This window comes from Xyrauchen texanus, chromosome 40 (genome assembly GCF_025860055.1).
Source record: "Xyrauchen texanus isolate HMW12.3.18 chromosome 40, RBS_HiC_50CHRs, whole genome shotgun sequence".
NCBI lineage: Eukaryota > Metazoa > Chordata > Actinopteri > Cypriniformes > Catostomidae > Xyrauchen > Xyrauchen texanus.
In genome coordinates, this window is record NC_068315.1 from 21,791,340 (window position 1) to 21,803,685 (window position 12,346).

Genomic DNA, 12,346 nt, shown 5'->3' on the forward strand with positions numbered 1-12,346 from the left:
TGCACTTATATAGCACCTTTTTAAGCCTTAACGGTATTCAAAGCACTTTACACTGCGTCTCATTCACCCATACACACACACATTTATACACCAATGGCAGCAGAGCTGCTATGTAAGGTATGAAAGCTAGCCTGCCATTGGGAGCAACTTGGGGTTCAGTGTCTTGCCCAAGGACACTTTGGCATGTGGAGTCATGTGGGCCAGGATTCAAACCACCAACCCTGCGATTAGTGGCCGACCCGCTCTACCAACTGAGCAACAACCACAACCAAAAGAAATTCAATACATTCTTGATCTTCGAGCGAAACTCCACACCTTGGGACAACTAACACAGAGGGACAGAGCCGACTGTATAGCAGGGGAACTCGGCTGCAGGAATTTGCGGTCACACAACAAATGAGGGATCACGATTATGAGGTAATGCAAACCGATAGAGGGGGCGCATGTCAAATATATCACCTCAACCTCCTGAAATTGTGGAGGGAGGAGGTCTCTGTGATGTTGGCTTCGGTTGTTCTGGAGAGGGCAGAGCTCGGGCCAGAGGTTAATTCAAAACCTAATCATATCACCCCGGTCCCTTGCGGAGACCGCATCTCAACATATCAAGTGGCAGAGGTTGCCAAGTTGTAACAGGAATTTACAGATGTGTTTTCCCCTCTACCGGGTCATACGAACCTCATCAAGCTCCATATCGAGACCGAGCCGGGGGTGGTGGTACATAGCCATCCCTACCGTTTGCCCAAGCACAAAAAGAAAGTAGTTCATGAAGAATTGGATGCAGTGCTCGATATGGGGGTAATAGAGGAATCCCACAGTGATTGGTCCAGTGCGGTTGTTCTAGTTCCTAAGATCGACGGGCCTGTATGGTTCTGTGTGGATTATAGAACATCAATGCAGTGTCTAAATTTGACACACACCCAATGCCTCGTATTGATGATTTGCTCGATCGGTTTGGCACCGCTTGATTTTATTCAACATTGGATTTGACAAAGGGTTATTGGTAAATAGAAGCGATCTATCTACAGGAGTCTGCAGTTGTATTGTGTATTTATTGGACTTAATGCTGACGTGAAGCGGCAGCGGAAGTAGTGGCCCTCGTGTCAAGTCCTCCTCGTGTGAAGACCTACTTGGTAAAGACCAGCGAGTCTACCTGTGCGAGTCCACAGAGCAAGGAAACCGACAAGGCTCCACTCACCAAAGCACTTAAGTATGTTTCTGTTCTATCTGTTTTATTATTTTACTTATACATACATACTAACATGTCTAGTTCACTAATAACACATGCCTTCAAGCACATCCCTGTTATCTGTTGTAGACCGTTCACAAGAAACAGATGCAAGACAAAACGCAACCCACACAACCTACGGCCGCTTTGCACTTCAACACCTGCTCCACTCTCGTTCTCAGTTGGACTCTGGAACTGTCAGTCTGCTGTGAACAAAGCTGCCTTCATCCCAGCTTTATTTACCTAGATCCAGCTGATCTAGGTAAATATCAGCTTCTGCATGCAACTTTTTCAAATAATGTTAAAACTGCAAAAACTTCATATTACCAGACCAAGATCAACAGCACCACAGACACTCGTAGCTTGTTTAGAACATTCAACACACTTCTCTGCCCTCCCCCTCCACCACCTGACACATCACTGACAGCAGATATATATTCGCCACATTTTTTACTGATAAGGTTACAGCCATCAGCAATACATTCACTGCACCACACCCTGTCAAACACCTGGCTCCTGTATGCAACTCTTCTTTCCCTATGTTCTCTCCTTTAACTGACACTAAGGTCTCTAAACTCCTCCTCTCCAACCACCCCACAACCTGTTCCCTTGACCCCATTCCATCGCACCTTCTCCAGGCCATCTCTCCGTCCATCCTACCGGCACTTACACACATAATTAACACATCCCTTCTTGCAGGCACTTTTCCCACTACATTTAAGCAGGCTCGAGTAACCCCACTGCTGAAAAAAACCTGCACTTAACCCCACACAGATAGAACACTACAGACCAGTCTCTCTCATCCCATTCATGGCAAAAACACTTGAAAGGGCAGTTTTCAATCAGATCTCTGCCTGTCTCTCACAGAACAAGCTGCTGGATGACAATCAGTCAGGCTTCAAAAGTGGACACTCCACTGAGACTGCCCTGCTGTCTGTCACTGAGTCGCTGAGACAGGTGAAAGCTGAATCCAGATTATCCGTTCTGATTCTGCTGGACCTTTCTGCTGCCTTTGACACAGTCAACCATCAGCTCCTTCTCTCCACCCTCTCTAAACTGGGCATCACTGTAACTGTGCTTGACTGGTTCAACTCTTATCTCTCAGAAAGGTCCTTTGAGGTAGCCTGGAGAGGGGAGGTATCCAAGCCACACCAGTTACTTACTGGGGTACCTCAGGGATCAGTGCTTGGGCCACTTCTCTTCTCCATATACACAACATCACTGGGACCCATCATCCAGTCACATGGTTTCTCTTACCACTGCTATGCTGATGATACGCAACTCTACTTGTCTTTCCAGCCCAACGACACCACGGTGACCGCTCAAATTACTGCCTGTCTGCCAGACATCTCAGCCTGGATGAAGGAACACCACCATCAACTCAACCCAGCCAAGACCGAACACCTTGTCTTTCCAGCCAACCCTACTGTTGAACACAACATCACCGTGCAGCTGGGTCCAACTACAGTTTCACCTTCCAAAACGGTCAGAAATCTAGGTGTAACCATTGATGATGAGCTAAATTTCACAGACAACATTTCAAAGACTGCAAGATCATGTAGATTTACACTCTACAATATCAGGAAGATAAGACCCTTCCTCTCTGTACATGCCACACAACTGCTCATTCAGTCCCTTGTCATAACTAGACTGGACTACTGTAACGCTCTCATTGCAGGCCTTCCTGCATGTGCTATTAGACCTCTCCAAATGATCCAGAATGCAGCAGCACGTCTGGTCTTTAATGAACCTAAGAGAGCGCATGTTACACCACTTTTTGTCTCTCTCCATTGGCTTCCGGTTCATGAACGTATTAAATTCTAGGCCCTGATGCTGGCATACAAAACAGTCACTGGGTCTGCTCCAGCATACCTAAAAACATTTATGCAGAGCTACGTTCCCACCAGAAGCCTGCGGTCGGCTAAGGAACCTTGTCGTACCAAAACAAAGAGGCACCAAAACACTTTCCCGGACTTTCAGTTTCATCATACCACGGTGGTGGAATGACCTTCCCAACTCAATCCGGGAAGCTAACTCACTCTCTATTTTCAAAAAACGGCTAAAAACACATCTTTTCCAAAAGCACTTAACCGGTCACAAAAAAAAAAAAATATATATATATATATATATATATATATATATATATATATATATATATATTACAGTTCTTGTTGAACTTAAATCTTGTTTTGTATACTATTCTGATGATAGTGAAACTTTGTACTATGGCACTTTTTGTACCACTGTCTCCCTAAGATGATTCGCTGATGTTTTCCTCTTTTGTAAGTCGCTTTGGATAAAAGCGTCTGCCAAATGAATAAATGTAAATGTAAATGTAAATGTAAATCCCCTTGACACAATTTTCCCTTGAAAAAACAGCCTTCTCCACACCTATTGGATTACACCAATTTGTGATGCTTCTGTTCGGTTTGTTTGGGGCTCCGGCCACATGGACCAAATCGTCAGACCACATTCAGATTATGCCGCTGCCTATTTAGATGATGCGGCATATGCAGCATCTGAGGGCGGTTCTGAGGTCGCTGCAACAGCAAACCCAAAGAAATGCAAGGTTGGGCTGGTGGAGGTATCAGGGCCACGTCCAGGTGCGTCCCCATATTGACAAGACTTTGGTGATTGCGACCTCCCACGACCAAAAATGGGGTGAGAAAGTTCCTGGGGCAGGCTGGCTATTATAGGAGGTTTTTGCCTAATTATTTAGATGTCACCAGCCTGCTGACTGATCTCACTAAAAAGGGGGCTCCAGACCTGGTCCAGTGGACAGAGCAGTGCAAACAGGCATTTATGCAGCTTAAAGCAGCACTTTGTGGGGGGCCGCTTTAACATGCATCTAATTTCCCTCTCCCTTTCATATTGCAGATGGAGACTTCAGACAGAGTGCTGGGGGCCGTACTCTCACAGGTGGTGAAGGTGGAGGAGCGCCGAGTTCTGTACATCAGCCGCAAGCTCTCCTTGAGCAAAACATAGTACAGTGCCATTGAAAAGGAGTATCTGGCTATCAAGTGGCCGGTCCTTAATCTCTGTTTCTACATGCTGGGGCGGGCCTTCACCCTCTACTTGGATCACGCCCCACTCCAATGGCTCCACCGCATGAAGGATACCAACACGTGGATCACCCAGTGGTATCTGGCTATCCAGACCTTAAATTCATGGTGGTTCACCAGGGGTGCAGATGGCTGTTGCCGACTTATTTCCAGAAATGGGGAGGGGAGGTAAACAGGCTGGACGGCTCCCCGGACTGAGTCGGGCAGTGGTGATATGTGGCAGTGTGGGAGTTGTCGAGCGTCTGTCCAGAGAGAGGGAAAGTGGTAAGAGCACTTACACCTGAGCTAGATTATGTCTAACACCTGTCTCTAATTCCAGTGAGCATGGGGAGAGCAGCATATAAACGGCCATGCCACCAGAAGAGAGGCCGAGAGAGTCTGGAACAAGGATACCTATGATGCTTGTGAAGCTAATAAGTTTATGTTGTGAAGCTAATAAGTTTATGTTGTGAAGCTAATGAGTTTATGATGTGAAGCTAAATGAGTTTGAGGTAACACTTTAGAATACTGTATCTTACTTAATGCATAACTAATAAGGAATTACTGCAGAACTAATAGGTAATTCTTCATTAACACTTAAGCTACTACTATTAACTACCAAGGAAGATGTGTTAACTAATCAGTATGTAATAACATTTTAAAATTGTGTTAAGTAACAATTAGCTAATCAATAACTATTGAATTCAGTCATGCCTCCTGATTAACTACTAATTCAGCTTCAGCAGAAGTAACTATTGAGTAACTACTAATGAACAGTCGATTAATTACAATTACAATAATATCATAATAATTAACCATTACAATATTCAGGTTGTATATTCAAAAAGAAAGGGCCACAACCTGAATATTGTAATGGCTAATAGTTATGATATTATTGTAATTGTAATTAATCAACTGTTCATTAGTATTTACTCAATAATTATTTCTCCTGAAGCTGAATTAGTAGATAATTAAAAGTAGTTCATCAGGAGGCATGACTGAATTCAATAGTTATTGATTAGCTAATCGTTAGTTAACACAACTATAAAATGCCATTACTGATTAGTTAACACATCTTCCTTAGTAGTTAATAGTAGTGACTTAAGTGTTAATGAAGAATTACCTATTAGTTCTGCAGTAATTCCTTATTAGTTATGCATTAAGTAAGATACAGTATTCTAAAGTGTTACGAGTTTGACTGTCTATGAGACTCTGAACTGTTGAGTCTGTGAAAGTTGTAAAGCATTGAAATGGCTGTGTCCTCCTTCCCTAGTGTTGTGGAGTCATTCACAGGAGGAAAATGAATAATTGGGTTCTACATTTTTTATTTGAATGAACATAAGAATTGGAGAAGAACCCTTTGCTTCACATGATATTTTAAATGGGATCCCTCAGGGCAGTGTAATTAGCCCAATTTTGTTTAATTGAATGATTAATGATGTGTTTGACCGAGTTAAACTAGATATGGGAATGTCTCTAAATGTGGATGATGGAACAATATAGGAAAGAGGCAGGAATAAAATGTAGTTAAAAGGGTTCAGGAGGCAATAAGACAGGCTGAGGAATGGTCTTTGGATTGGGGGTTAAAGTGTTCGGTACCAAAGACTCAATATATGAACTTTACAAGGAAAAGGAATATGGATCAAATTACCCTGAATTTATATGGTCAACCACTAGAAAGAGTGACAGAATTCAAATATCTTGGTCTGTGCTTTGATAAGAAACTGACCTGGCAACGGAACATTAATAAAATTGAAAAGAAGTGTAAAAATGTAATGAATTACACAGTACAGTATATAATAGCCAGTTATGACTTGGGAGCTAGTAATAGTTAATTGATACATGTATACCAAGCTCTAATACGTTCTAGTATAGACTATGGGTGCATTGTGTTTGGGGCAGCAGCTAAGTCATGATGACAAACGACACATTGTGGTTCATCAACTGTTCCTGTCCATGTAAATCCTAAACTTAAATACAACTCATCATATTGTCATCATTTGGGTTTGACCCCTGAATCTGAAGGATTTGAATTTGGTGGTCTCAGAAATTGTAATTACAGACTTGTATGTCACTTCTGCTTTATTGGCAGGCTTGACAAATAACAGAGAAACTTCACAAAGATTCTAGATTGCCTATTATTTTCAGAACTGTTTAAAATTTGTTTTAAATATAATATAATAGTTCAACTCAATACAGATACTGTATATCCATACTAATTATTTAATAAAATATGTTTCCACTCTCCGTGCCTCCCCTGACATGCTCTAGCGCCCTCCTAGGGAGGCATGCCCCACACTTTGAAAACCCTTGCTCAAAGAGCATTAAGAATAAGCTGTGGAGCAATAATATAATCTCCTTTAGATGCAATCATGGTAGAAATGGGAGAGATGCCACTAGACTTGAGAAGGAAAAGTTAGCTGTAACATACTGGGTAAATCTTCAAGGAGCGGTAAACAGTCAACATAATTGCATAGTTATCGAGGATTGTTGGGAATCTAAAAGTAATGGAGGTGCCAGTCTTGGGTGGAAGTATGAACAGTGGGTCAAGGAATGTGGCCTTGAAAATGAAACAGTTTGCCCTAATTTGTCTTTGCCTGGTACTCCACTGTGGAAGGTTCCAGATTTGAGCTGAGTTTATTAGAGGCCTGTAAAAAGATTATATAATACAGGAGCTGAAGTAAGTGCTTTTCTGATAGGGAAATTTAATTTTGTCTTAAAGGTGTTCACAGATGATTCTAAAGAACCAGTCAGTCAAAAAGTTAGAATAGGCATGTTTGTCCCTAAATTTAAAATAAAGATAAGCCTGAAATTAACTAATGAACTGTATGTAGGCCTATATTCTGTGAAATTAACTGCTTTAACAGTAGGGTTGCAATGGGTTGAAAAGGTTAAACCAAGTAAGGTCGTAATATGCTCAGATTCTTCTTCGGCTCTTAAAAGCATCCTGTTTGTAAGATCAGAAAGAGAGGAGGGCACTTTTTTCATTTTTACATAAAATTAATAGGGCATGTGTAAGGATGATAGTGCTTTGCCCTGCTCTGGAATTTGAGGAACCCAATGTGAAAGCTGGAGGTGCTTAACACGCAGTGCAAGCTGAAGCCTGGGCTCTGATTTTTTCAGAAGCAGGATGGAGTATCGCATCCTTACAAAACTATTGCAATGCAAATTCATCACCCACGCAAGCCGTATATTGTACAGTAGGAGGCAGTAATACTCCTAAGGAGTGAATGGTCATTAAACAAGAAGAAGAAGATATCCTCACATTAGCTGATGTAGTTTTTCCTCTTTTGCACCTCAATTCTGTAGATTTTATATTAGGACAAAATGGCAATGGCAATGAATTTCAGAACCAAGACGTTCCGACCGTGTCAACCTGACAAAGGAGCATTTCCCTTAGATCATTTCAGTAAAAAGCAGACAATATCAATAACTGTGACTTCACACACATAACAATACAAATTTTTGTGTACACAGGTGAATGTAAATAATTCAAATAGACATATATGTGATGCCTAAGGGGGCTTTAACACTGGGCAGCTTTGCTGCAGTCTGTTTCCGAGTGTGATTGTTCCTGGTGCCCCCCGCAGTATTGGTCTGGTTTCACACTCACTTTTTAGGGACTTTCAGGAATGTGTGGATCCTTGTGTATATTTATATATTTATATTTATGCATTTGGCAGACGCTTTTATCCAAAGCGACTTACAGTGCCCTTTTTACAGGGACAATCCCCATAGAGCAATCTGGAGTTAAGTGCCTTGCTCAAGGACACATTGGTGGTGGCTGTGGGGTTTAAACCTACAACCTTCTGCTTAACAGTTTAGTGCTTTAGCCCACCACTCCACTTGTCAAAATGAATGATGTCGTCATCGGCTAAAACGCATGCGCAGGTTACTTCACTTCCTGAACGAGTGCGAACCCGAGTCCGAGTTGCTTTCACATTCACGTGAATCGCGCTACAGTTCCATTGCAACCGAACTCAAACCACCTCCTACAGGTAGTCTCAATTTCGGTACCCCTATCCGCATCACAGATTTCACATTACCAATTTTTCATTTTTTCGTGCTCTGTTTCAAAATAAACTGCCAGTGTGAAAGCACCCTTACAGATAACCATTTTGACAACTCACAATGTCGGATACAGTCAAAGGAGTATTTAGAGTGCAGAATGAACAGGTGAGTTTCCCTGACCTCATTTCACCTGACCTGAAGTTGGGAGAAGTACAAGTGCACCAGGAATTAATCATCTTAAATGTTTTAGTTACTTTGCAGACCGTTGATGGCTAAACCTTAAAACTGGGCTTTAAGGACTTGATTTACCAACCGGAGGAAGACAATAAAGCAAAAACATAACAAAATAAGAAATGTTTGTAATAATAAGACATTTTGTATTCTTTCTTTTTTCATCATCTGGTAAACTTTCATGTTTTGTGCAAATTAACGAGTTTTGTTATAAATATTTTTATTTTATTTAATGATTTAGGCTTATGGAAACTCCATCAGCCACTACTCCTAATATTTGGTTTAATTGAGTGATCAAGGTGATCTGCTATTTGTATATCCTCACACATTTAATTATACATGTTTATTTATGCAAGAATATGTGGATTTAGGCTATTTATTTTTTTACCCCACACTTGGGGTTAAAGGCCCCTAGGGGTTTTAAAGTTGTATCGTGTAGATACCAGGCCAATAGTTATTGGGCACAATTGTCTACTAATGCAAATAATAGAGACAGCAAGATACTTTTTCGAGTAAAAAATTAAGATGATGCTCAATCAAAATATAATGTTCTGTTAATTTCAAACACATTTGGCATTTTATAACATATTAGGTATTCTATAAACAGAATAATCTCTATTATGATTGAATTAATCACTGTGAGCCCACTTTGAACATTTTTCACAACAAATAAATTTGCCCCACTTAAGAAAATGTTTTTTTTTATAGAGGTCTTTAGCCCCTGCAACAGGGGGGCTTTTTACCCCAAATACTATCCTTTAACTTATTCGACAGTTATTGAAAAAATGACCTTAAACAAAACTGAAAATTATGAATAAGTATTTTGTCTCAAAAGAAATGTGTTAATTTCAGGGATTTCCATTAGCAACGTAAATTTGCAACATTTTACAAATTAATACAGATTAGATATTAGGATATTAGAGGTTATTAGACAACCTTTAGACATGACACGCAAAGATCTCATGGATCAGAAAAATGTTGTGACGAACAGATGTTTAGGAAAGTGCTGTGGTAGTTTTTGAGACAGCTATTCACTATTTAGTGATTTGGAGAAAAGTAAAATCAATTGAGCCTTTACCCCTTTTGTACCCTACTTAGTAATTATTTTTGCAGATTTCATCACATTATATTAAATATTTTAGAGTGAGTTTAGGTTTAAGCTGTACTACATTGATCACAGTCACTATTTACAATACAAAACATAATGGCGCAAACACGTTTTAGATAAAGACAGAAGCAGAACATGCGGTCAGTTCGAGGGGGGAGAAATCTCATTTATGGCGCGAAGATGAAACAAACAAGATCGATGCATGGCATCGCCAGCCTGGAGAATAAGACCAGTTTAGTTGAAACTGAGACCTAGCATTTGAAAATACAGCATCCGGATATAAGAAAGTTTTGTGATATATTTCATTAAATTATGTTTAGATGTAAATAAAAAAAATAAAAAAACACACGACCCGGCCCCGCCCTCCGCCCTGTCACAAATATAATTTAACAATTGCCAGAACATGGACCCCACGTTAAGACCAAAGTATACTATTTTGATGCGAACGCTCAGCGTCTGAGTACAGCCGAATGTGAGCCTGTCAAAGACGGTGCAGCATACACAGGAAGTTGGTGCATGCGCGCTAGGATTGCTACAATTCACCGGACTATTTGTCTCAGGAGTTTAGACCCATAAAGATGTCTTTATACTCCTTCAGACTCTAGATATGGGCAACAAATGCAGGTATCTCCTGACATCCTCACCAGGGATGGATTACCAACCGGGCCAATGAGGCCAGTGCACAGGGACCTTGACCACCAGGGGCCCTTGACTGCCCGGGGGGGGGGCCCTAGGCTTTAAGTTTGCGTGATCCAGTTTGGCCATACCCTGCTCGAAAACCCATCAACAATGAAAACTAAACAACTTTTGGATGGGGGCCCTTGGAGATAAATGGCCCCGGGGCCTTTGCGAGTCATAATCCATCCCTCCACCTCACACACACGCTGTTGACATACACATACACTGTTGTTGTTTGCCTTATTTACCGGCATTCTTCGCGTCAAAGACGCGCGGTTAGAAACATTGGGCCATGAGCGTTCAGCACTCTAGCTGATACTCTGCTGATGACGATATTTGCATTACGCATCCTGTACTGTCTGACCAAAGTAGCCTATGTTTTCGGCTTTAGAAAATAGTTTTTTATGTGTCTGTAGAAGCATTCCAGATTATCAGAATTTGTATTTGATAGATATTTAGTGCAGGCTTTGTGCCATCTACAGATCGACCACGAAGAGGCCCGGACCCTCGATCCTATAAGTCAGATGCCTTATTCATTAGGCCAAGCGGTTTTGTTTAATCGTCCACCTATTAACGCTTTAATATTAATGAGAAACTGTCTCTACTGCCTGTATATTGCACATTTTTCCTCCGCCACTGCACAATTCCCTTCCAAATGTATCATCATGGATCAATTACGCAAATCTAATTTCCTTTTACAATTACATTGCAAGGCCTTTAAAAAACATACAGTATATCTATTATATGGCAGGAAGGGTATCACAGTGGTTCCACCACTTGTTATCTTTTGGTCCAAGTCAAAGGCCCTTTCCAATTTCTAAAAATGTACGTCAAACAATGAAATGAACAACAATAAAACATATTTGTGGTCTGTATTTTAAACAGAGATCCAGCATTTACTTTTACAATTTTGTAATGAACTCATGAAATTTAGCTCTAAGATGAGTACTTTACAGTTACTTACTTACTGCCTATATGTCTACTGCAGCAACAGGGTCAGAAATTAACTCTTCAGTTATGGGGCAATATTTGCCCCCTCATTTTGAATTCCAGTGGCATTTATGTAACTTTTGATAGCATTTAATCTCTGAGCTCTTGTTAAAGGGACAGTTCGCCCAAAAATTTAAATTCTCTCATTATTTACACTTTGTATGACTTTCTTTGTTCATCAGAACACATTTGAAGAACAATTTAAAAATATCTTAGCTCAGTAGGTCCTTAAAATGCAAGTGAATGGACATTTTTCGTTTGAAGCTCCAAAAATCACAGACAGCCAGCATAAACGTCATTGACACAACTCCAGAGGTTAAACGAATGCCTTTTTTAAAGTGATATGATACATTTTGATGCAATTAAGTCACACATGCATACTGCTGCAGAACAGAAGCATGATTTAGTTTTAAAAATGTGCTTCAAGATTTATGTTTTTTTGCACCAAAAGTGATCGAGTCGCTTTAGAAGACATTCATTTTACCGCTGGAGTCATTTCGATGCCGTTTATGCAGACTGTCTGTGAAGAGAAATCACCATTCACTTGCATTTTAAGGACCTATTGAGCTAAGATATGTTTACATTTTTCTTCAAATGTGTTTGGCGAAGAAAGAAAGTCATTTCGACCCTGGGATAGCATGAGGGTGAGTAAATAACGAGATAATTCATTTTTGGGTGAACTATCCCTCTGTCTGTTTTTTGACAGATCTTAAAATCAATTATGAAAATCAGGTGTGGCTGTTCAACTAAATTCACTCTGAAATCAAAGTGCACATTAGTTCACAAATAAGCGTAATCCAAATTTAAATGTTGCTACACGCTCTAAAGATTCCTTTCGGTGTAAAACAGCTCAAAATATATTGCAAATGGAATGAGGTAGCGTGGCCGAGCGGTCTAAGGCGCTGGATTAAGGCTCCAGTCTCTTCGGGGGCGTGGGTTCGAATCCCACCGCTGCCAAAGCGTTTTTGCCTACCTCTAAGAATAGTAGGAAGCGACCAGATTTGCGCAAAATAGTATGACCTCACCAAAAGATTCTAAAATCGTAAAATTTTCAGTCTGCTT

At 40.7% G+C, this 12,346-nt stretch overlaps 1 protein-coding gene and 1 non-coding gene across 2 annotated transcripts in view; both read left to right on the top strand.

Moving 5' to 3' along the window:
- The window catches only part of LOC127633192 (uncharacterized), a 29,790-nt gene extending 25,580 nt beyond the window's left edge, over positions 1-4,210 (top strand). The window contains exon 6 of the mRNA XM_052112060.1: positions 4,103-4,210. Within this exon, the coding sequence (XP_051968020.1) occupies positions 4,103-4,210 (108 nt within the window). The remainder of the gene's footprint in view (positions 1-4,102) is intronic.
- A 7,949-nt stretch (positions 4,211-12,159) lies between these two features.
- On the top strand, positions 12,160-12,241 carry trnal-aag (transfer RNA leucine (anticodon AAG)). Its single transcript has one exon. It is a non-coding gene; the product is annotated as a tRNA-Leu (tRNA).
- The last annotated feature ends 105 nt before the right edge of the window (positions 12,242-12,346 follow it).